Here is a 22,745-nt window from a genome sequence, read left to right as displayed (position 1 = left end):
AGTTGCGAGATTAGATAGATAGCTTAGCTGTAGTTTGAGCCAGAACCCCCTCTACGCAAGCTATTATCGAGCTATAACGTATCACTAAATCACGAGATAAAGCGGGGGTTAAAACATAGCGATGAACAGGAATTGATGTATTCAATATTACAACAATTCACCGATCTGCATCAGAATCGATTAAATTAGCTCATGCTTATCTTAAAGGGCATTGAATTAACAAGATCACACAGAAAAGTGTTGTGATTTACAGGGAAGATAGAAATAAATACCAGTGTTTAACAGGCGGGTTGATAGAAAATATAAATCTACATATAAAACTTAGCAATTGGAAATTTAATGTTGCGTTTATAGATCTTGCGTAGTGCTAGCTTAACTATTATTCAAATATCAACTGCAAGCCAGATGACCAATACAATTAGTCACTCAAATACATAGTATTTATTTGAAAATTAGATGAAAATTTTGTGCTTAAGACGAGGGCTCTGACATTACTTGGGTTCTTAGTATAGATATAAGGTAACAAGTCCCTGTATAATAGCCAGAAGGTTTATTTCGATAAGAAGAATTGCCCGCCGCGGATCCGGAGTCGTACGCCTCTAATTTAAATGTCTTTTACAACTACGACCTTGAGCGACTAGGGAAATTAAGTAGATTTTTCTTCTTTCTTATTTCTCTTTCTGAATGTATTGTCACGAATTTTGAATATAGGTGTTAGCTATCATTGCGTTGAATCTGTTTAATCACTATTTTTCTGTAAAGTGAGGTTACTTGCGTTTCTTCATGACCAAGGCGAAAAAAAGTCGTGCATACCAAGAAGGAGATATTCGTTACAAATGCGATTTTCAAGGCTGTACTAAATCTTTCACTAGGAAAGAGCATGCACGAAGGCATTTTCGATCTCGTATGTGCAATGTGGGATTGGATAGGTAGTAGCAAACATACCTTCTGAAACTTGCTACAATTGACTTTTGTTTCAATAAAACCGCTAATTTCTAATTATAGATACCAACTCGAAAGCCTTTATTTGCCCTCACTGCTCCAGTTCGTTTACAAGGAGCGATGTGCTAAATCGACATGTTAACCAAAAGCATGTAAAGCAGAACGATGCTGGCAGCCAAACGCATCCTAAACATGATAAGACACTTATTTCATCTTCCGATCAAGAATTACCTTTTCCCTCATATGTCGAAGCCGACGTTCAGGATGCTGCTTATACAGACCTCAAAAGCCATATCGATCAACCCATATTACCTGACCAGCCCATAATTTCCGATAATTTCAATGAAGGTCTACAATCTGCCATTGCACAGACGGGAAACAATTACATGTTTACCACTAGTCGTCGAAATAACTCCATTTCAGGCTCGATTACCATTCCTGAAAGCGACCAGCAAATTAACTTGCAAAACAAGTTTTTATCAACCCCTTCAATAAAAAACAATGCTAATAAGTCATTGTCTCCTCAAGATTCCATATCTATTTTTGGAACATCACCGTTTAATGCTTACCAGCAAAATACAGATAACTTCGTGTGCTGGCTTTTTGATAACATGGAGAAAGATGCCCCAACAGAATCAGTTTCAAATTTCACCGATGGTATCAATGCAAAGCAATTGAATTTAATGCCAGTTTTAGATTCACCGACCATTGATTTTCTTAGTTCGCATTTTAGAGTTGACGACAAACTAGTTGCTAAAGACCTACTATCACTTTCCGCATATTCATCTTTAATACAAGTAATGAATAATAATTATCAACTTTCTGAAGAGGCGTTGCAATATATAACTCGCAGTAGGGTGAACTTATGGATTGCTCATTATTGGAAGGATTTTCACCCCCGGTGGCCTTTCCTGCATCGAGGAACACTCAAAGTTGACGAAGCACCTGTAGAACTTTTATTGGCAATGATTACAATGGGTATGCATTTCGTTGGTGATGCATTCGCATATAGCATTGCTGTTTCCATTCATTCAACTTTAAGATTTTCCATCTATACGCATCCAGATTTCAAGCCTCCTGCCTCTCTTTGGGTTTATCAGGCTCTCTTAATAGCTGAAATTTTTGAAAAAATGACCAGTACTGTGGAACAACACAACCTCTCTCAAATTTTTCATGGTGTGACCATTGAGGTTCGTTACATTAGCGTTTTATATTAAATAATACTTTCTCTAACTAATTCTAGTCTATGCAAAATGGGCTGTCTTCAAAAGATACCGTCACCGAGAAAATTCCAAAAAACATGACAGGAACGAATATTGCACAACACAAATGGCATCAGTGGGTTGATCGAGAAGCCTCGAAAAGGTAATTTATCTGGTGACTTTAAGTGATGGTTATTAACACTATTAGAATCGCATTTTTTTCATTTGTATTAGACTCTCAGCATGTTATTTTATTTGGATATAGACCGTTAATTGATATCACTAGCGTTGGCTTACCTCTATTATGTGATGAAGCTCTCTGGAACGCCGATAGCTATGAAGCATGGACATCTCTCTTAAATGAAAACGATCCACCCCATTTCTTTCCCGTCTTGAAAATGTTCTTAACAAACGAGCATCTTCCTCCTAAATTAAGTCCTTGGAATATGATGATTGTGTTGCACGGATTAACTACCATTGGTTGGATATTAAGTAGAGAGAATTTGGGTACGAGCATTGCAATTTCTAATTTAACGATTTCAATAACTAACTGGTTTTAAAGGTATTGTAGAAAATATCATGCAAAACAATGGAACCAACTTGAAAAACTGGAGGATTTTACTTAAAGCATCTTACAAGTTTTGGCTTCGTACCTACCGTGTATTCTTTCTAAATAATGGTACTTTACCACTCAATCATCCTTACGTGCGAGGCTGTTTGGCTACATATGAATTGGCTCATATTTCGCTGCATACTAACATAGTTGCTTTACAAACCTATGCAAAATCAATAGTCTCCACTTCTAGAAGACTCTATGCGAGTACATCGCGCTATGTTTCTGCTTGGTTAGCTTCTGATGATTCTGAAGTATCTATTAAGCACGCCGTGGATATGGTTGAAGCTTTTTTAGGAGGTGATATGGAATATGATGTTCAGAATGAAACAGGTCTTCATAGACCCTGGTGCTTATATGTTTCGACCTTAATCCTTTGGGCTTATGGGTATGTCTCGGATGGAAGGTGCGAGATGCTTGAACCGGGAAATAACGACTGCAAGTCTCAACTTAATGCCTACCTTATGCAAATGAGAACAGGTCTCAGTGAGAAAGCTAAAGATCATGTCTACGTTCGAAGTAAAACTCTGCCATTATTAAAATGCGTCATTGATGTGCTGTGCCCAGCTAGATGGGGTTTGTGTAAGTCGATCTTTCGTAGTTGTATTGTTCATCAAATACTAACAGTTTTAGTGGTAGATGGTGTTCGCATTTTGTCTAAATTAGTACAGCTTTAGCTTGAGGATGTATAACGAACGATTTCTTGTATTATAGCATTTTTTACATTATTTCTAATCCATAGTTTTAATTTACGCATTTTGAATATTTGTGATTAATATGTTCAGAATATCATTAGAAATAACTTATTTAAGCTAGTTATATTATTAAAGTATATTCGCTGGTGATGGGACATAAAAAAAAAACCGCTGTTGCGCTAGTTTACTAGAGACATGGTCCTTAATTTCAAAATAAATCCAAACAAAGAAAACAGGTAAAAAAACAAAACAAAATCGTTGAAAATGCGCTATAACAAAAAAACAAAAGAAATGCATGTCGTTTAGAGAAACCATCTAAAATTTGGATTTGCAGGTCCTTCACCTAAATCCTTGGTGCTGACATCAGCAAAGGTTTTTTTAACACCCTGTGCATTGTCGCGGCGTCGATTGTCAAAAAACATATACACACTGATTGAAGCGACTAATAGAATACCTAAACCGCCAAAGCCTGCGGTAATCCCAAGCGCAGGAACATATTTAGGTGCGTCTTGAGGACGAAATATATTGGCTGACACGAGACCCATTACATTGGCTAGTGGGACACCGACGGAGGTAAAAACTGCTCGACGACTTTCGTTCGGTGTATTATTATTGTACCAAGTCGACGTTAAAACAGATGAAGCAGCTGCCCCTGCAGTCATTAAAAAGCAAGCAAAATAAGAGACACCAATATGATTCATAATATCAATTGAACCATATACAATAAATCCAATCATAGTTGTGGAGATTGCAGCAATTAAAACTATACCACGATTCTTAAGGAAATCTGAGATAAATGCGAACACGAGAAGCCATATAGCACCAGAGATGGCTGGAGCAACCGTCATTAAATTGGTGTTGACCGAAGAAAATCCCATAGCTGCTACAATTTGAGGAAGCCAATTATTAATACTGTTCAAAGGAACTCCCAGTGCCATTTCTTCTAATAGCCAAAGGATAGCAATCGGATGCTTGAACACAGTTAAAGATTGCTTGAAGCTTAATTTTTCGGAAATTGCAGAAGATGAATCATTTTCGATTCTCATTTTTGCAAGTGTTTTCTCTTCATCAGTCAAAAAATTAGCTGTCTCAACGCTTACAGGAAGAACAAGGAAAATCACTATTGCACACAAGAAGGTAACACCTCCTTCAATTAAAAACAAATATTGCCATCCCTGAAGCTTTCCACCCTTGATATGGAAAACACCGTAAGCTAGTAAACCGCCAAATGCGGAAGAAACGTTGGCAGCTGCATAAAAGATGGCCAGTCGTCTAGCTAATTCAGTACGCCTATAAAAGGTAGTAAGATAGTAAACTACGCCTGGTAAAACTGCTGACTCTGCCATTCCCAGAAACCATCTGACTGCCATCATTCCACCAAAATTTTTGACAGCTGCTTGGCAAAGTGACATGGCCCCAAACGAAAGCATAAAGAAAGGTAATATTCTCGCGGCTCCGAAGCGTTTGTATAAGTACGAAAAAGGAAAAGCACAAAGGACAAAAGGTATGTAAAATATGGAAATCATAATATTGTATTGGTCACCTACAAATCCCAAGTCCTTATCCATACCATTAGTCTTTGCGTTAGACACATTCGATTTATCAAGTGCGTTAAACAGATATAGAAGGGCCAAAAGAGGGAGAATCCTGAAATCAAACTTCCTACATAACCTTCGTTCGGCCTTGTGATCAAGTATATAAACTTCAGTCGTCACATCCTCACCTTCTCCAAAATCAATAGGCAGCTGCTGATCCCATTCCTTCTTGTCTAACTTTTCATCTGAGTTCATTGACGCCTTTGAAATGGATGATATAGATTTCTCCATGTTGCAGAATATTAAAAGTTCTGTTTCCTTCAAACTTTTATTTTTAAATAACTTTAAATCACTTGTTTGTGAGGTATATCAAAGATGTTCTATTTGATTAATGATGCCAAATACAACATTTAGCAACAATATATATAATGTTTTCTCAACTAATTCCTCTAATCTTTAACAAAAGCCCCCACCGTTCAATACTTTGGGGATGCTCTGTAAAGTGATACAAACAGCTCAAGGGTTTCATGTCCAGCAAGATATCTTTTCCCTCATTATTATATCTATGTTGTGTGTGGTGGTGAGTGAAAGATATAATCTTAACTTTTTAAGATGCATTACTGGCATTTTTAATTTTGAAATGATAAGGATGACTGACTTTAAGCGAATTAGTATGTTCTGAAAACTAACACTTTGATTGCTGTAATTTTCTTAAAATTATATACATTTTACATTAATTCTAAAAAAGAAAATAATTGTTGGCAAATAAAGATCGCAAAAGCATAACTCCATTAGTTTGTTTTTTAAAAATTGGATACCTAAACATCTCAAAGCTTGTCACTCTTTGTATAATTAGGCGACAAGATATACAAGCTTTGTTAAAGCCTGTATAATCATAATAGATAAAATGAGATGGGGGCGCTATCTGGCGCAAAAGTCAGAGAATGCATCGTTGAATCCATGATTAAATGCATATCTGATCGTGTTCGTAGCGCAAGAGTTTTTTCTTAAATTGTTTACGATTGTGAGCATGTTATCTTTCAATATGAATTGCTTGACTATCAATAGATAGGATGAAGTATCCTAAACCAATGAGTAAATCCTCTCCTTCGGTAGTGCAAAAACAGATTTTAAAACTAAAATTTACATATTCATCGTTATTCCATTGAATTACTGATTTCATAAGTACAAATAAAGTACAGATAATCATAGCAAGTACAGATAATTATAGCTTTGAAGTTGGCATTTAAGATATGAAATCTTTCTTTAATAATTCGCTTCTTGCTAGGGTGTTACACAAATAAACTAGGTTCTAGTAGAGCATGAGAATAATAAGTTCAATTGGATTATATTGTTATTTAATTACGGAATAGCATGTGGAATTTAAAATGACAGTATATGTAAAGACTTCTAAAAAATAATTAACTACAAACTACCTTAAGCAAATGCTGCTAACAAAGCGTTAGTAGCATCCTTGTTGAGAATTCGACCTTTTTCAAGAACAGCATCCATTGCCATGACAGGATGAGGGCAACCTTCATAAATTTTAATCGTGGACTCAACACCAGCTTTTGTGAGTTTTTCATTATAAGCAATTGCCTCAGAGCTTAAAACATCACAACCTGCAGCACAAATTAAAGCGGGGCATACGTTTTTGAAACTAGAATCGGGATAAAAGAATGGGCTAGCTTCGGGATTGCTCCAATCTTTCTCGTTAGGGAGATAATGTCTACGATACCACATCATTTTAGCAGCCGGTAATTGAGGAGTGTTTTCAAACAATTCCCATGATTTGTGAGTTTTGGCATTAGCTGTGTTATCGCAAACAGGGACAACTAAAAGTTGAAGAACGAGAGGTGGAAAGTTAGCAGGAGATGCTGCAACCTTATGAGAGAGGACTGCTGCAATGTTTCCACCAGCAGAGGAACCGCCAACAGCAATTTTGTTAGGATTGATACCAAGAGTGTCAGCGTTCTCATAACAGTACAGTAAAGCTTCCCATCCGTCATCGATGCAAGCAGGGAAAGGATCCTCCGGAGCTAAACGATAATCAACATTAACGACCACACACTTTGCCTGCTCGCACATATGAGTAGCGAAGGAGTTTTCAGTGTTAATGTTTCCTAGAACCCAGCCACCACCGTGGAACCAAAGGAAACAAGGCCACCCACCTTCAGGTGCAGTTCCATGAGGTCTAAAAATACGGGAGGGGACACCGCTGGGAGCCTTGGTGTGTTTACGGGGGATGGTTATATCTTCAGTAGATTCAACAGGAAGTAATTCGGATTGCCCGGGCATAACATTTCCATTATTTCTCAAAAAGTCAACAGGATAAGTGTGTGTTTTAACGATTGGAAGATTGCTGCACACATATTTGTTGTAGAAGTTCACGTACTCAGGATCCAACTTGTCCTTCACGGAACTGTCTAGTGGAATGATGGTCTCAGTTGTAGTTTGGCTCATATTGATAAAGAAAGTTGTAAGTAATAGAAAAAAATACTTGGACTCAAGTCAAGAATGTTTGTGTCTTATAAACCGCTGCTTCATGGAGAGCAGAAAGGGTCTTATATAAATCTTGTAAATAACATATTCCGTTTTGAAAACCAATCTTCCGAAGTTGCCCCATCACCATAGTAGATAACCCCTAACAATCAGTTTTGGATTGCATGAAATGGTTCCCCATGTGGTGGGGGTATCTTGAAAACAGATATCTCATTCTTAAGACTCCACCAGAATTAAATGATTAAATATAATGAATGATTTTGATATCAAAGTGTTGGGGTTTATCCACTTTGAGATTATGAAGAAGGCATTGATATCTAAGCCTTAGAAATTTTGGTTTTATCACAGAGACTTCGTCAGGTGGTATACTGATTCTCGTATCGAATTGTGGATTTACTAGTTCATGGGGTTTGAAATAAAATGAATCTAAAAAAATGTGAATTTTTCAACCGATAAACAAATGTTAAGGTTTAGAAATTTACCAAGCTCAAAATTACTGAACAATGAGTGAAGTCTACTATGAACTCGAAAATTCAGAAGTCAGCTTGAGCAATATTGAGATTAATTAAATACACTATTGTTAAACTAAGTACTTTGTAATCAGTTATAATGATTCGTTATACTGCGGTGTGTTTCTACTTGTACCAGTATGAATTTCAGCTTTATAAATATTCCCGTAACAAGGTGCTAATTAATATAATAACATATCACTAATATAGTTTAAGTCTCCATAAGAACGAGGTTCTGCTTAATTTTATTTGTGTTAATATTAACTTAATCTGGAAATCAAGGAATGTCTGAAGGAATAATGGTTTTATTGCGATCATATCTATGTACATGTCTTAATTGCTAATTCCAATGTTTACATACGGGATAAATACGTAGCATGCAGTCGCTGACATAAAAACCGTTAACTAACTTATTTTCGGATATTCGTATTACTGATTTTTTTTTTACTTTATTTTTCAATTTCACTGTCTACCAATTTCTTCATGATACATCTTGTACTGCTAGAACTCTCTTCTTCGACTCGATAAACTTAAAAAATCGGTTTGATTATATTTATAATATTAATAAACTAGGTTTAAATAGTAAAAACAAATCTGAGATTATGTACAACTTCTAAGGAAAAAGATCGGTAGTTTAATTGAGTTGACGATTCCCTGTTTAATCACAGTAATCACTCCATTCTTGTTGAACGTACTGGGCAAACATATAAGGAGAGCTGTCTTTGCCGTCTTCACGAACCCAGTATTGTGTCACGTTTGATAAAGTATAAATAGTTTCGTTAACCATTGTATTAAGGGCCTTCAATACTTTGGTCTGGAAATAGTTGAGGAAAACAACATCAACGGTTTCTGGAGCTGAAGTAGTGTTAAAGCCGACTTGAGCTTGAAGAACGTTAGGTACTGCGTATGTGGAAACATAGGTATGGACGGTGTCATCGCCATCTTCTCCAAAGTCGTCGCTAGTAACGTAACCAGGATTGAGAGCAGCAAGATAATCGTTAACGTTGCGAAGAGTGGAACCGCCATTCAAGATAGAGTAAAGCTTCTTGGCATATTTGTAAGGAACGTCTGGAATGTAATTATAATAATTGGTAAGGAATGGGTTAAGTTGGAACATTTCGTCGGGTCCAAACGTTCCTTCATACATAGAACCACGAACACCACCTCCGTTGCTAATTATAATATGAGGCACAGATGAACGGTTTTCATTGACCAAAACCTCTGGCAAAATATGATCTACCATAAGTTTGAAGATGCTGTCCTCGGCTTGAGGAGAGACTTCAGTCATATAATAATTTTTAGGGATGCATCCAAAGACATATGAAAGATTAAGATCGTCACGGTACTGTTTAATAACCTTCGATAGTTCAACACCTTCTGGAGTATCGAAGGAGTCCTCTGACTGTTGAGTATGGAAGCGGAAGTTTTGACGGTTGAAATCAATGTAGCGACGTGTATAATACAAAGGCGTAGCAGGCTTAGGAAGATTGGGATATGATTGACGAGTCTCATTGGTGACGGGACGACCAACATATTGGCGGGTTGCATTGGATGCTGAAAGACCGTCAATTGAAAGCCAGCCTACAGTTTCACAATATCTTCCACCCTCAAGAGATACAGAAGCCTCGTCGTAAACAGCAAAATCACGAATGTGAGAATGACCACCAAGGATTTGAATGGGAGTATTGGGATGTACTTTTCTAATAGAGGCATGTAGTGATTTCCACTCATCATAATCACGAACGGGGATATGACCAATCAATAAGAAAAGGTCGACGTCGGTTCTGTTGATTTGTTGTTGGTACCATTCAGATTTGATGGCTGTTTCAACGGGTGTAACGACAGTGTTATTAGCATTACTACTGAAGTTGAAGAGAAAACCCATAGCAAGGGTTCGAACACCATGTTTTGTAATAAAGTAAGTGGATTCACCACCAAATTGCTCCAATTCATTTGATGAGTTGTAAATTTGAACGTTAGAAGCGAGATACGTACCATTCCAATGAGGCACAAAATACTCATGCGTGTTATTAGAAATGGCGGCTTGGTACAATTCGTGATTACCAATTGTAAGAATATCGTAGGGAAGATAGGTGAAAATGTTGTTTGTGTAGATACCCTGAGGATCAGAAGCATCAGAAAGGCCGTTTCCGTCGTGCAAATCACCGGTGTCAACCATCAACAAGTCTACACCTTTAAAATCAGCTAATTCCTTCATGCGCAAAGCAAACGATTTGAATTCACCAAAGTCGGCTTTATAACGAGCATCTCTAAGATGACCACCAAGCCAACCGTGAGTATCCGTAGTATGAATGAAATTCAATTGTCCCCATTCTAAAGGTTTGATTATTTGGTTCCAATCATACATCGTAGTTAAATCGGTGGCCGAATAAGCAGTAGCAGAACTGATAAGACCAAGCAAAGACGCTAGGCCCAATCCAGAAGGTAAAGATGATAACTTCATTTTGAAGATGATCAAACTTTGTAACAAAAAGAAATAAATTAAAAAGTTTGCTTCATATTGGGCAGGCAATTGCAATTTATGTATTAAAAAATTCGTCCTCTCAATGACACCGCATTATTTCCCTCGGTCATTCCTAGGAATGTGACCTTTTGATTTTGTAATTCACCGTGTTTAGAGGGAGCCCAATCAAGATTAGGTCGGAGAATTTCGGTCCTATTTTGCTAGTGTTCTCATGTCTAGAATTTAGGAGGAATTTGAAATTGTATAACAAAAAACGAAAGATATTCTATTAGCTTTTTTTTATTCGTTCTTTATTGAAAAAGTCATAGATTAGTTATTTGTTGGCAATCTGCTATTGAATGTGAGCACTACCTCCTAAGTCATATCTTTACTATTTGGGAAGTATCGTTAAGGGAAAGGCTCAAATTTTAGTGTACCGAAGGGAGAGCCGAGGCTGTTGGTAGTAGACGGCATATAATTAGGAAATTTTTACTTTATCATTATGCCATTTATGCCCTTTTCGCTAATTATTACGTAGAATCGTTCGACAAAGTTGATCTATAAAGCTTGACATTTTGAAATGTGCAGCACATTCACGATTAAATGAATACTGCTATCGAGTTTTGGTGGAATTATCGTGAAATTTTCTTAGATAAATAAAAATAGAGTAGCAGATATATCCGAAGACTTCCAAAAATAACACATTTAGTCTTTCTATCATATATTTGTCCCTGAAGAAAGTCTTCAAATTCCCTTACTAATTTGGGGGTAAATGTGGGGCCGAGAATTTCTACCCCGGGTGTTGGGTAAACGAAAACGAAACATCCTTTCGTTTTTTGAACAAGCGATAATCGCTATATCAAAGACAGCTGCAGTTCAGAACATAAACAACGAATTATTTCTTAGTTAAAAATTTTGACAGACTTGATAGTTTAGAAATCGATAGAGGTAGAGAGCATCTTTACTCATTCCAGAACCTCGTAGCTTATCAGTATTTTGAAGTAATTAGATTAAGAACCGATTTTTATGAAATATGTAAATTTTTTTAATAGTCTATGCTTCATTCATTTATAAAATATATTTTTTAAATCAAGAAAACAATAATAATAATAATATTTATTCAAACAAACAAACTTTGTAAGAAATATAAGCTCAACAAAGTTTTGTTATAGTTAATTAATTGAATGCAATAATAAAAAATAAATATGGGACGAGGAACAAATATTCTATTTCACCAAACGTTCACAAATATGAGCAAATAATTGAATTAGTTAAAGATAAATAATTGAATAAATTATAATATTTCATTTTATCGTCAAGAGAACGACTCTTCATATTCCAATACCAACTTTAAATTATTTTCTAAAGTTGTTCAGTTAACAACCGACGTTCGAGTTCTTTTATCCGCAAGTTTAAACAGTGGGATATTTATCTTCATACATACATAATATATATGTTTTAACAGTGGCATCATCTTTGAAATCCGTTATGATGAAAGGAATTTGGCTCGGTTAATCAAGGGGGGAAAGCTTTATGGCTGTGAAACAGTGAGTCAAGATTAAGAGTAAAATAGTATTTTTAATCCATAAAGATATAAATCAATTTATTGCTCTACTACTAGCACTGGAATTAATGATTGCTTTCATCCATTGAATTTAAAATTAAAAAAAAAATAAATAAATAAATAAAGAAAAAAAATTATAATCGTTAAAGTGTTAGTAAAATTTAAGTTAGCATCCGTTCGTTTAAATATAAGCTGAGTGAATTATTGAACTTGTAACAAATTTAACAAATTGAATAATTTGATCATCAACTTTATTCAAAAGAACATATTGTAAACGAGAATGACAAAACTTCAACAATAATTCATCATACGCTGCATAAAATACCATTGTGCATCATGGTAGATATGCACCTTACAAAAATCGACATCAATCGTCAAATATAAAACTTTGACTAAGACAAATTACGACGATTCGAAAAGTGTCCAATCCATTGCACTCGAAAAAACTAAGCAAACGTCGCTTTTGACTTACGTGGTAAACATTGCCGATTATTGACTCGCAAATTCAAGAATAATCATAGTTTAAAATTTCTGTATCACTTATAATGATTTGGATTTCACATATACGATTATGATACCAATGGACTATGGCCCCATGTTTACTTAGAAAAATAATGGTCATATCATTAAAATTACGAAAACAAAAATTAGCTACTATTATAGAAAATGGTTCTGTCCTTAAAAGAAAGATTTTTAAAATGCTCCTGAGATTCCAATAGGTATCACAAAAAGAAATGAGGGCTTTCAAAGACTTGGGATTATGTGTTGATATTATTCCACCATCAAGTTGAGACTTATGCCTAAAAATGATTATCTAAACATCATTCATGTTGAATGGGCTATTGTTTATTTGAAGCATTGATAAACGTAACAAATAATTGCAATGGGTATCAGCGGCAATACCATAACTTAGAGACAGCAAGCTTCAAACGAGGAAGGGATTTTAAATAAAAGTAAAGATGCGCTTATGTATTAACAGCATAAATATAAAAAATTCGAAAAATCAGATGATACGATAGTACTGTACAAACATCACCTTATATTTTAAGAAAGAATTTTTCCTAAAATTAGGCAAATAATTGAAAAGAATAACAATAAATTAAAGATCTCCTTTAATCTTAAGCTGGTCAGATGAGGATGGAATGTCAGCTTGTACGCCTTCAACGATATCCGACGATTCTTCACCTGGTCTTTTATAATGGGCACTGGCTTTTGGACCTTTGAACCATTTTCGTGCTGAAATGGCATACCATACAAGGGTGAAGAGCATAGGACCCCCATACACTAGACAGGTCCAATTCATTTCTTGAGCGGTTGGATTTTTAACAGATGGAAAGCATAAAATAGGAATCATCAAAGCAACAAACGAGACTGCCAAAAGACCAATGGGTCTTGAAAATTTCCCCAAATTCCAAGGACCTCTACGGAAATCAGCATCTTTGGTAAAGAAGACACGAATAGCGATTGGAACAGTGAAGGCAATAAAAGCAGCAACAGCACCGACAGAAAATACAGCATCTAAGGTGACTGTACCAGCAAACGTAAGGAACAAAATAAGGATACTAATGATGCAGTTACATATTACGGCATTTACAGGAGTTTGAGTGTATGGGTTGACCGTGCCGATCCAACCTGAAAAGGGAAGAATACCGTCTCTGGCATAGGAATAGGCGATACGAGATGAAGCGATAAGTGCACTTTGACCCATGATGATGGCAGAAATAATCGTAAGACTCAATATACCCAAGGCAGCCTTAGGAGGCATTGCTTGTACAAGATAAGCCGTCCACATAGATCCAGATGTGTTCATAACCGAGTCAATATCAGTTAAGGTATAGGCGACGATAATTTGCATAATCCATCCAACTACACCTCCAATAACTGCAGTCATTACAATGGCTTTTGGAGCATTAACACTTGCATTGGAACATTCTTCACTAAGATGAAAGGGGGCATCGTAACCAGACATGGTCCAGATAGGACTGTTGAAGGAAAGAAGGATAGCAAAACCGGTAGGCCATTGGGTTGTGTTAATATAATCTCCCCAAATCTTTGTTCCCTTCACAAAGTTATGATTTTTACCGCCATAAGCTAAGATCGTAATACCTGCGATGAAAAGGAATGCAGTGTTTAGGTAGGTTGCTACACCATTAATACGAGAAATGATTCTAGTTGGCAAGCAGGCCAGAACACAATTAAAGCACTGGATGGCTACAGCCAAAAGGAACCATTGCCAACGCTGAATGACAAAGTCGGGACGATTGACAGTAACAGCACCTAGAATCATACTAGCAGCAGAGGAATTAACAGATGGCTGTCCAATAATATTACCAATATAATTAGACCATCCAGTGATCCAAGAGGCTAAGGGGCCCCATCCTTTGGGAGCGAAAACAGCGGCAGCATAATACAACCCACCGGAAGTAGGCATTGCTGAACAGATCTCTGCCATACTCATGGAAACGCAGATAAGGAAAAACATTGCAATTAACCAAGCCCATAATAAACCAGGATAACCAACGTACCAAAGACCAAAAACCAAAGTAGAAGCGACAGAGGGAAGCATACCGAGAACCGAGAAAGAGATGGAGAAAATGCCAAATAGAGAAAGCTGGCGACGAAACTCTTGTTTATAACCCAACTCAGCCAATTCTTCAGGATTATCAATGTCACCTTGATCATCGTAAAAATTTTCATGGGTATCAACAATTTCAGCAGCTTTACCAACTTCGTCAGAGGAAGGCTCAAACGTAAAGCTATGCTTTGATGAGGAAACATCCGTTTTTTCCATAATAGACGACATTTTTAAGAAAACTAAAACAAGACTAAAGATTAGTGATTTTTCTCAACAATGGCAGCTTATAAACAATTATAATATAAAAAAGCTTTAGGATCGACATAAGATGTTTAAAGAAAAAAAGTTAGTCATAGTAGCGATCGCTCTATTTTATTCATTTTTTTTATAACATCCATATGTCTATATATATATAAAAGATATATATAGAACTGTTTGCTGCACACTCACATACATGTAATATGATTAAGAATATTTCAAAAACAGAATAGAAAAGAGGAACTTATGGAAAAAACCTGTTGAAACAATAGTTCAGAGCCAAAGAACAAACTAGCTAAATATAATATGAAGAGAGAAAAAAATAATTTGAAGACTATACAATCTTGTAAAACTTTTTGATATGTTTAATATAAAAAAGCAACAATTTCAAATTACTGATTTTCCTATAAACACATTACCCAAGTGAGCCAAAATAAGGTGAGTCAACGTGAACCAACAAAAACCGATCCAGAAAACGTGGCTACCACCCTCCATTTAAGCATCGAGAAGAGTGGGGACGAACATAAAAAAATGTCTCCCCGAGGAAAGCAGGCAAGAAATTTTTTAATTTACTGTGCTTTTTCCTCCTTAGATTAGATAGACAAAAACACTTAATTTACACTGATACCCAGACATCTAGATTAATATCGACTTGCCTATTGTTCATCTTGTGACTTGCAAGGTCAAGCATAGTGTAGTGAATATGATAGAGTACGAAAGAGATATTGACGTGGAGATTTCCATCCTATTTTTGGCTAACAGCCAATGGAGAACGAAATTTATGATAGAGAAAGAAATTGCTTAAGAAAGAGAGTCTTAAGACCTTTATAAAACATGTTAGCAAAGTGGTTTTGTTTTGCTTATATAGGACCCTGATGTATAATTAGTATTATAAAAACTATTTACACTTATTTTGTACCGAGAAAAATTTTAAAAAATACTACTGGACATCACAGTATCCATATATAACGAAGTACCTTACAGTGGCTAATATGATGTACATCTGCGAATATCCGTAGATGAGACGTACAATACTAAAATAAGTGAAAAATGGTATAAACAAAAGACTGTAACGGCGATAATATAGTAATGCTATCTTAAACCGTTACTTCCAACAGTTTAATCTAGGGGTATGGAGTGAGAAGGTTGCTTAAGATATATGCCCCCATGTACAAATGGGTAAACATTATAATCGTAAAAAAATTTTTTTGGACAGATGAAAAAAGGTTTTATCAAGTTGTATTATAATAATTCTAGCTTCTCTTTTTTGGTTAAAAGAACAACAATTTCATAGCGATCATGAATACGATAAAAATAAAAAGAACGTGCATTATGGCATATCGAGCTTCATAGTCCATTGAATTACTGAGTAGATGGGCCAATAGTATTGTATTTATTAAACAACAAAAATAATGAAAGCATATTTAAAACAGTTAAATTTAGGCCGATCCTTTCGAATAAAAAGATTTTTACTTATTTAATGATTTTTTCCAACTGTGCAAACATGTAACCCGCAAATCCCTTGTTGTCTAATAAACAGGGAAATCAAATAACACATCTTAACGATTTAAAAAATCACTCATTAAAGAGGGAAATTGTGAACGCAAGAAAGGTTCGTTACATTTCATTAAAGTGATAAGGGAAAACTATGATTAGGCAAAGTAGTGAGTAATTTGTAGTGTTCATTTTGTAATGTTCATTTCGTAGTACTGTAGTCTACTCGTTATTACTTATTAGGGTATTTTTTTTCAATGGGTTATTGCATGTAGTAAGCTTCAAAAAGTTTCATTAGTTTCATTATTTAATAAGTATTAAATATAATCTTACATAACTTTTACTTGATTGATTGATTAGCTTGAACCCTTGACTTTACAGCCATGTGCAAATTAGTATTGCAGGAAAATATGTAAAGACAAAGTGTTCCATTACAATATCCTTGACTCTTGAGATTGTAAAATGACTACTATGAGTATAAACATTCTCAGTACTTTTTTTGCCTTGATTGCTTCTCACATGAGGAATGCAATACTTGCAATCAAAATGACAGTACTGCTTACCTTTGCTCTCCGTGGCCTCCCGTGGTCTTTTAATTGTTCGTTATTTTTATTTATATATTGGGTATTAGAAGGTAAAGGCGCTACTTGTACATAAGGTAAAAATAATATTTTTTTTTGTTGGGAATCCTTATTTATCCTTGAAAAAAAGAATGAGAAGAAATGGGATTTCCAGCAGAATCAATGAAAATACACTTGCAATACTAAGCGCTGACATGTCGTTTAACTCTCGGAATGTAATAAAATATTAGCTACACCCTAGTTTTACTCTATTTCTACTTTAATTACGGTTTTTAGGATACACTAGGTAGATACTGAGGATGGGAAGCGATTTATCGGCATCTTGGAATTGACTCAGCAGGTATCAACAAACAAGTCAATAGCATATAGATAATCATTGAAATGAAAAACATCCTAATTTGAAAACAATTGATCCATTTGTAATATTAAGAAGTAGTTGTCTTGTTCAATTCATGATTTCGGCGTTTTGCTTTCGGGCCATATACGCTGCTTTACCAACAAACCCGTCAACCCTCTCTTCCCTTCCTATCGCTCGGATACTGCGAGACTAGGGGTTGGGCAAAGCGATACCTTGGAAATGTATTATTCTAGTCACTGTTATTGGTAATCACATTAGGGGTCCGCAAAAAACGCTGAGTTCAATGTTCAACTTTTCAGCGCCGTCTCAATTCTAGTGCACCTTTTTACATAATCAGAATGATATTTACAAAAAACCTTCAAAGTATATATGTAAGCTACATCCCCTAGTAATGTACTTAATGCTTTTACTGTCAGAAGATGTTTTACGCATCCCATATCACTTAGTGCTTATATATTTTGGCATTTTTGCCAACTTGTATGTAATAAACTAAAGTGGTGTTATGTTATTATTATTATTCTTTACAGATTGCTAGTAGGAAGCAAGCTGCAACAATGGGAACGAGATTGTAAAGGTATTAGTGAGATTAGGGGTCTACCATCTTGCTTATGATATGAAGCATGTGATCTATTACCAACATTTGCTTGTTCATGATACTCTACGAAGATGAAATGCATTCTATATCCAATCTACCAACGGTTGATTGATTACCTCGATTAAGAATGTATCTTTCTACAGTCTTGAACGCACTGTAGCTTACGTTATCATAATTGTTAAGTTGGTGTTAAACCACGAACGAGTCAATCCAATATCATCACTCAGACTTTACGCCCGACCCATCGCATTGATTACACATACAGCGATGTACCGTGTCATCGGGGTTAATGTTAAAAAGAGGAACTATCTATGTAATGGACGGTAAATTTTAATTTTTCTTAAATCAACGGATTGATATTATCGTTTGAGTCGTATATTCGCTTTTAACCTTTTTTATCAGCAAAACCGGTTTTTGTATATAACACCAGGCTTTTCCAAGCTTAAAATCAAGTAATTGGATGAAATTCCTAAGAAATAAAGACTTTTAAGCTTAGATTTAACAAAGTTCTTTCTTAGTAATATCCAATTTTCTACTATACCTAGCAATCTTTTATATTTAAGTCCTTTCATTTTTCGTTAGTAATTACTAAACTTTGCCGCGGCTTCTTCCGGTCCAATACTTCAAGCCTATTGTTTATTTTGAAAGATAATAATATTGCATTTCTAAGATGAAGTTTAGCAAGCCAAAGTTTAGCATGCCAAAATGGAGATTGACGAAAGAGGATTTCACTCCAAAGGGCATGTGGAGAAATTTTAAAAATTTTATTGTTATTGAAGCTAAGCCGGGCACTACACTGGCTGAACGTTTTCTTACGAATGAGGATTTGTACCCAGTACCAAAGAGTCAGCGAGTATGGGGACCATGGAATTATGTCGCTTTCTGGCTTGCTGACTCTGTTAACGTTAACACTTGGATGATTGCCGGTACCGCTGTTGAAAGCGGTCTTAGTTGGTGGGAGGCATGGATCACAGTCTGGGTAGGTTATACTATTGCTGCTTTCATTCTTACAATTGCTGGTCGTGCCGGTGCTGTTTATCACATTTCATTTCCCGTCCTTTCTCGTAGTTCATTTGGAATTTGGGGTTCTTTGTGGCCCATTCTTAATCGTGCTGTAATGGCATGTGTATGGTATGGTGTACAAGCTTGGATTGGAGGTGAATGTGTCACTCTGATGATTCGATCCATTTGGCCCTCTTTCTCTCATATTCCAAACACCATGGCTAAGAGTGGTACTGAAACTTACCAATGGGTTGGCTTTTTCATTTTCTGGCTTATTTCCAATGTCGCCATTTGGTTTCCCGTCTATCAAATTCGCCATCTGTTTACTGCAAAGTCGTTCTTAGCCCCACCAGCTGCTATAGCTTTTCTTATTTGGGCTTTGGTGAAAGCCCATGGCGCAGGTGATGCCATCCATGCAAAAACACAATTAAGCACATGGAACCATGGTTGGGCTGTCACTGCTGGTATCATCAGTTGTCTTGATAATTTTGCTACTTTAATCGTCAACAATCCAGATTTCACACGTTTTGCTACTACTCCAAACGCTCCCATCTTCCCACAGCTTATTACTATTCCCATGGGATTTGGAATTACAACACTTATTGGTGTTTTAGTAGGTTCTGCATCTAAATCAATTTATGGTGAAAACATCTGGAACCCGTTAGACTTGCTTAAGAGCTTTTTAGATCATTCAAATCACCATGGAGTTCGTGCTGGTGTCTTTTTCATTTCAACTGGTCTTTGTCTCGCTCAGCTTGGTGTTAACATTGCTGCTAACACTGTTTCTGCTGGTAATGATACCTCTGCACTTTGCCCCATGTTCATTAACATCCGCCGTGGTGGTTATATCGCTTCAATCATTGGTATTTGCATGTGCCCATGGAATTTACTATCTTCTAGTAATAGCTTTGCTAACTCCTTGTCTGCCTATGCTGTATTTTTATCATCTTTTGCGGGTATTTTAATTGCTGATTACTTTGTTATCCGTAAAGGTTATCTGAAGGTTGATGCCCTGTATACTATAAATCCTAATGAGCCGTATTGGTTTACCTATGGAATTAATTTAAGAGCATTCGCCTCTTACATTTGTGGTCTGTTGATTAACGTGGTTGGTTTGGCAGGTGCTGTTGGCGATAAAGTTCCAAAGGCCGCATTGACTATGAACAACATTGCGTATCTACTTGGAATTGTCACATCTTTCTTGTCCCATTTAATTATATGTAAAATATTTCCAGTTACTGCATGCGGTGAGAAGTTTCTTGATGAACGTCCTGAAGAAACTGATAATTATCTGTTGACATTGGAGTCTACCGAAGACACCATATCATCATATGAAGAAACCGAAGGAATTCCCGTTAAGAAAGTCAGCTATGACTCTAAAGAAAAATCCGATGATGGAAAGTCAGGAGGTATCGATATCAAAGAATCTTCTGTATTCTAAATAAGGGTTTATGGTTTACATAGGTTTATTGCGAATTACTTTATGACTAAATAATTTTATTCGCTAATGTTGTCCGGTTTATGTCTTTTCTTTTGAATATTTTAAAATTTTTTGTTTTTCAAGATTCCTGTTTGCTTACATTTAATTAGTTCTAAGTTCCAAACATTTAGCATATTTAATAATACTACAATTTAATTTAGCTAAATATATATCTGTATTTTTAGTGTAAAGAGTAATTTATAAAGTAAAATACAGTTAAGTATCCTCTTTTAGACAAGTTTGTTACGATTTAATCATTCAATGTTTACTTTATGCCAATTTTTAAGCAGAAATTGCTTGTTACAATTACACGTTAGAGATTGCAACGGATAAAATTTTCAATCATCTTATTTTACTATGGATTTCATCACTTCATCTACTGTAAACATAGACGTCTTGTTGGCAAAGTCATAACAATCTGGTTTGTCGTCTATACAAACTTGTGCGTCAAAAGTGATATTTTCTATTCCCTTGAAGAGCCAAGCATTTATAAAGTACGGATTCTTACCATTTGTATAAGCGAAATATAATGTAGTACCACAATTTTTACAGAAAATTCTTTCAGCAAATGAAGATGAAGCGTATTTACCTACATTCTCATTTTCAGAGACACTGGGTTTTTGAGTACAAGAAAATGCCATAAATGGACTGGAACACCATATTCTGCAAGTTTCACAATGACAACAACTAAGTTTAGGTTCTTCAATTATTGCCTTTAGGTGAATAGCTTTGCACAAACAGTTGCCTTCGTATTCAGGCATGATTTGTTGCTAAAATGTTCGTTGTAGTGGAAGGATTGAACGATCATCATATTTGACTATCCCGCATCTTTTATATCAAATTGTGTAGCTGAAGTGACAGGAATAATGTTCTTATGATTTCATGATTCGGATACCACATAACCGTGGCCATCCTAGATAGCAGTAAATGATTAAAACATAGAACATGTGGTTTGCATTGATGGCAGGTTTCTTTAATAATGTGATTGTTTTTACATTTTTTGGTTTATTAGAAGGTGGAATTGTATAAGCATTAAATTGCAATCTAGACAGTGAATCCTAGGTATATGATATGCCTCACGAATTTGATGGATGCTTTACAAAACCGAGTTACAAGCAAATTCCGTAGATTACAATATATTAAACAACCGCTAATATCGTGACAATATCTTCAACTGATGCGTGGGACAAAGCTAGCGTGGGTTTGACTCATAAAATAAAGCATATATAAAGACTATAAATCATGGGAACTTTGATTCAGGCGTCTTCAAAATAGTACCCGGCATGATTTTTACATTTAGGATTGAATGGATGATTACAGTATTTGCAATGAACAGTAGAACGGTATTCCTCTACTGTCAGTGAATTCTTGCAAGCTCCGCAAATTACACAAGGAATGTGAAACTTTGCTTTCCTCCAAGGTAAAAACGGATGTGTATTGAGTTCATCATGACATTGAAAACACGCATAAAACTTTTCACACTGTCCACATCTTAATGCCACGACGTCGGCTTTAGAATGATAATGAAAACAACGAGTTTCATTATCGACGAGTTTCCCATATACGTTAGTTGAAGAACGAGCCGTAGGAGTTTGCATAATTGCGAATAAGTTGATTTTAGCAACAGTTTTACATGTACAAGGGAAGTATTCGGAATGTTTATACCACAATTTGGAAAAGTGTTTGCTATGATTAGTTATATTTCAAAACAACCATTCGCATAAACGAATTGATATAATTCGAAAAGTGCTCTAAACGACAAATTTTGCTATACTTAAGTGGAAATGAAAGTGTTTTTTTATGACCACTACTACTAGTTCAAGTGAGTCAGTAACAAAAACTTTTTGGTTATTACGATCCCAAATTCTGCAAAGTAAGAGATAGATGGCTAAGAAGTTAGAAAGCTATGCAAGATATCAAAAACGAAATCATCAGTACTAAATCTTAAGTGAAATATGAACTATTAATGTTGGAAAAAAATCGACACCAGCAGGATTTGAACCTGCGCGCGGAGACCGCAACAGATTTCTAGTCTGTCCCTTTAACCACTCAGGCATAGTGTCTGATACTTCTATGGTTAATTAATGTTAATATAGTAAATAAAAAAATGAATATTGGGTTACAAGTTGTCATTCGACTAAAAACTCTTCAATTGAATATTTTATTTTAATTTTAATACAAACAATCTTAAATTTTCTCGTAAGAGAATTACTAAACCATATACCAGCTAGAATTTTTAATGATGTGAACTCGCTCTCAATTTCTATGCAAATTTGATTAATAGTGACATTACGGATAGTGTGCACTTATTATACCTACGAATTTGTATATTATATTGGCTTTATATGATTATTATCTTAAATTTTAATCCCATTA

At 35.6% G+C, this 22,745-nt stretch overlaps 8 protein-coding genes, 15 long non-coding RNA genes and 2 other non-coding genes across 25 annotated transcripts; 10 read left to right on the top strand and 15 right to left on the bottom strand.

The window, feature by feature from the left end:
* Positions 1-311: 311 nt before the first annotated feature.
* Positions 312-726, bottom strand: SPOM_SPNCRNA.274. Its single transcript, NR_150687.1, has one exon. It is a non-coding gene; the product is annotated as a non-coding RNA (long non-coding RNA).
* On the top strand, positions 618-3,505 carry klf1 (DNA-binding transcription factor, zf-fungal binuclear cluster type Klf1). Its single transcript, NM_001020427.3, has 6 exons — positions 618-904; positions 1,006-2,132; positions 2,186-2,307; positions 2,353-2,651; positions 2,707-3,339; positions 3,391-3,505. Exons 1-6 carry the CDS (start codon positions 784-786, stop codon positions 3,432-3,434), a joined length of 2,346 nt encoding a protein of 781 aa, NP_594996.1. The 5' UTR covers positions 618-783; the 3' UTR covers positions 3,435-3,505.
* Positions 1,006-2,057, bottom strand: SPOM_SPNCRNA.4460. Its single transcript, NR_193822.1, has one exon. It is a non-coding gene; the product is annotated as a non-coding RNA (long non-coding RNA).
* SPOM_SPNCRNA.4459 lies at positions 2,161-3,466 on the bottom strand. The gene has a single exon (NR_193821.1). It is a non-coding gene; the product is annotated as a non-coding RNA (long non-coding RNA).
* A 17-nt stretch (positions 3,506-3,522) lies between the features above and the next one.
* Positions 3,523-5,566, bottom strand: SPOM_SPAC1039.04 (carboxylic acid transmembrane transporter). The gene has a single exon (NM_001020426.3). The coding sequence runs from the start codon at positions 5,276-5,278 to the stop codon at positions 3,755-3,757; it is 1,524 nt and encodes a 507-aa protein (NP_594995.1). The 5' UTR covers positions 5,279-5,566; the 3' UTR covers positions 3,523-3,754.
* Positions 5,567-5,680: 114 nt separating this feature from the next.
* prl21 lies at positions 5,681-5,950 on the top strand. Its single transcript, NR_150629.1, has one exon. It is a non-coding gene; the product is annotated as a non-coding RNA (long non-coding RNA).
* On the bottom strand, positions 5,792-6,025 carry SPOM_SPNCRNA.4458. Its single transcript, NR_193820.1, has one exon. It is a non-coding gene; the product is annotated as a non-coding RNA (long non-coding RNA).
* Positions 6,026-6,311: 286 nt separating this feature from the next.
* SPOM_SPAC1039.03 (esterase/lipase) lies at positions 6,312-8,005 on the bottom strand. Its single transcript, NM_001020425.3, has one exon. It carries the CDS (start codon positions 7,448-7,450, stop codon positions 6,425-6,427), a length of 1,026 nt encoding a protein of 341 aa, NP_594994.1. The 5' UTR covers positions 7,451-8,005; the 3' UTR covers positions 6,312-6,424.
* A 183-nt stretch (positions 8,006-8,188) lies between these two features.
* SPOM_SPNCRNA.4457 lies at positions 8,189-10,415 on the top strand. The gene has a single exon (NR_193819.1). It is a non-coding gene; the product is annotated as a non-coding RNA (long non-coding RNA).
* Positions 8,537-10,511, bottom strand: SPOM_SPAC1039.02 (phosphoprotein phosphatase). Its single transcript, NM_001020424.3, has one exon. The coding sequence runs from the start codon at positions 10,460-10,462 to the stop codon at positions 8,657-8,659; it is 1,806 nt and encodes a 601-aa protein (NP_594993.1). The 5' UTR covers positions 10,463-10,511; the 3' UTR covers positions 8,537-8,656.
* A 268-nt stretch (positions 10,512-10,779) lies between these two features.
* SPOM_SPNCRNA.4456 lies at positions 10,780-11,442 on the top strand. Its single transcript, NR_193818.1, has one exon. It is a non-coding gene; the product is annotated as a non-coding RNA (long non-coding RNA).
* Positions 11,443-11,627: 185 nt separating this feature from the next.
* SPOM_SPNCRNA.4455 lies at positions 11,628-12,045 on the bottom strand. Its single transcript, NR_193817.1, has one exon. It is a non-coding gene; the product is annotated as a non-coding RNA (long non-coding RNA).
* SPOM_SPNCRNA.4454 lies at positions 11,637-12,046 on the top strand. Its single transcript, NR_193816.1, has one exon. It is a non-coding gene; the product is annotated as a non-coding RNA (long non-coding RNA).
* A 213-nt stretch (positions 12,047-12,259) lies between these two features.
* Positions 12,260-16,185, top strand: SPOM_SPNCRNA.4453. Its single transcript, NR_193815.1, has one exon. It is a non-coding gene; the product is annotated as a non-coding RNA (long non-coding RNA).
* On the bottom strand, positions 12,642-15,328 carry SPOM_SPAC1039.01 (amino acid permease). The gene is made up of 2 exons (NM_001356207.2): positions 15,056-15,328; positions 12,642-14,851 (listed from the first exon to the last, which is right to left on the bottom strand). Exon 2 carries the CDS (start codon positions 14,827-14,829, stop codon positions 13,126-13,128), a length of 1,704 nt encoding a protein of 567 aa, NP_001342936.1. The 5' UTR covers positions 14,830-14,851; positions 15,056-15,328; the 3' UTR covers positions 12,642-13,125.
* Positions 16,056-16,160, bottom strand: SPOM_SPNCRNA.273. The gene has a single exon (NR_150686.1). It is a non-coding gene; the product is annotated as a small non-coding RNA (non-coding RNA).
* Positions 16,186-16,683: 498 nt separating the features above from the next.
* Positions 16,684-17,026, top strand: SPOM_SPNCRNA.4452. Its single transcript, NR_193814.1, has one exon. It is a non-coding gene; the product is annotated as a non-coding RNA (long non-coding RNA).
* Positions 17,027-17,436: 410 nt separating this feature from the next.
* SPOM_SPNCRNA.271 lies at positions 17,437-17,658 on the bottom strand. Its single transcript, NR_150684.1, has one exon. It is a non-coding gene; the product is annotated as a non-coding RNA (long non-coding RNA).
* Positions 17,659-17,837: 179 nt separating this feature from the next.
* prl28 lies at positions 17,838-18,431 on the top strand. Its single transcript, NR_150693.1, has one exon. It is a non-coding gene; the product is annotated as a non-coding RNA, poly(A) bearing (long non-coding RNA).
* On the top strand, positions 18,147-20,532 carry SPOM_SPAC29B12.14C (purine transporter). Its single transcript, NM_001020422.3, has one exon. The coding sequence runs from the start codon at positions 18,558-18,560 to the stop codon at positions 20,328-20,330; it is 1,773 nt and encodes a 590-aa protein (NP_594991.2). The 5' UTR covers positions 18,147-18,557; the 3' UTR covers positions 20,331-20,532.
* On the bottom strand, positions 18,634-19,018 carry SPOM_SPNCRNA.4451. The gene has a single exon (NR_193813.1). It is a non-coding gene; the product is annotated as a non-coding RNA (long non-coding RNA).
* Positions 20,533-20,682: 150 nt separating the features above from the next.
* Positions 20,683-22,388, top strand: SPOM_SPNCRNA.4450. The gene has a single exon (NR_193812.1). It is a non-coding gene; the product is annotated as a non-coding RNA (long non-coding RNA).
* SPOM_SPAC29B12.13 (S-(hydroxymethyl)glutathione synthase) lies at positions 20,690-21,130 on the bottom strand (the record flags this gene model as incomplete). The annotated part of the gene is made up of 1 exon (NM_001020421.3): positions 20,690-21,130. One exon carries the CDS (start codon positions 21,128-21,130, stop codon positions 20,717-20,719), a length of 414 nt encoding a protein of 137 aa, NP_594990.1. The 3' UTR covers positions 20,690-20,716.
* hot13 (protein TIM chaperone) lies at positions 21,626-21,967 on the bottom strand (the record flags this gene model as incomplete). Its single annotated transcript, NM_001020420.1, has 1 exon — positions 21,626-21,967. One exon carries the CDS (start codon positions 21,965-21,967, stop codon positions 21,626-21,628), a length of 342 nt encoding a protein of 113 aa, NP_594989.1.
* SPOM_SPATRNASER.04 lies at positions 22,351-22,432 on the bottom strand. Its single transcript has one exon. It is a non-coding gene; the product is annotated as a tRNA-Ser (tRNA).
* Between the last annotated feature and the right edge of the window lie 313 nt (positions 22,433-22,745).

This window comes from Schizosaccharomyces pombe, assembly GCF_000002945.2.
Source record: "Schizosaccharomyces pombe strain 972h- genome assembly, chromosome: I".
In the NCBI taxonomy this organism is placed as follows: Eukaryota; Fungi; Ascomycota; class Schizosaccharomycetes; order Schizosaccharomycetales; family Schizosaccharomycetaceae; genus Schizosaccharomyces; species Schizosaccharomyces pombe.
The sequence above is the reverse complement of the archived record's forward strand: the minus strand, read 5'-3'. Positions and strand labels throughout refer to the sequence as shown.

Excerpts from the sequence above, each read along its gene's own strand:
- klf1 (NM_001020427.3), top strand. The coding sequence starts at position 784 with ATGACCAAGGCGAAAAAAAGTCGTGCATACCAAGAAGGAGATATTCGT. Across the intron at positions 2,133-2,185 it reads TTCATGGTGTGACCATTGAG|TCTATGCAAAATGGGCTGTC; the intron begins GTTCGTTACATT and ends AACTAATTCTAG. Across the intron at positions 2,652-2,706 it reads ATTAAGTAGAGAGAATTTGG|GTATTGTAGAAAATATCATG; the intron begins GTACGAGCATTG and ends CTGGTTTTAAAG.
- SPOM_SPAC1039.04 (NM_001020426.3), bottom strand. The coding sequence starts at position 5,278 with ATGGAGAAATCTATATCATCCATTTCAAAGGCGTCAATGAACTCAGAT.
- SPOM_SPAC1039.03 (NM_001020425.3), bottom strand. The coding sequence starts at position 7,450 with ATGAGCCAAACTACAACTGAGACCATCATTCCACTAGACAGTTCCGTG.
- SPOM_SPAC1039.02 (NM_001020424.3), bottom strand. The coding sequence starts at position 10,462 with ATGAAGTTATCATCTTTACCTTCTGGATTGGGCCTAGCGTCTTTGCTT.
- SPOM_SPAC1039.01 (NM_001356207.2), bottom strand. The coding sequence starts at position 14,829 with ATGTCGTCTATTATGGAAAAAACGGATGTTTCCTCATCAAAGCATAGC.
- SPOM_SPAC29B12.14C (NM_001020422.3), top strand. The coding sequence starts at position 18,558 with ATGAAGTTTAGCAAGCCAAAGTTTAGCATGCCAAAATGGAGATTGACG.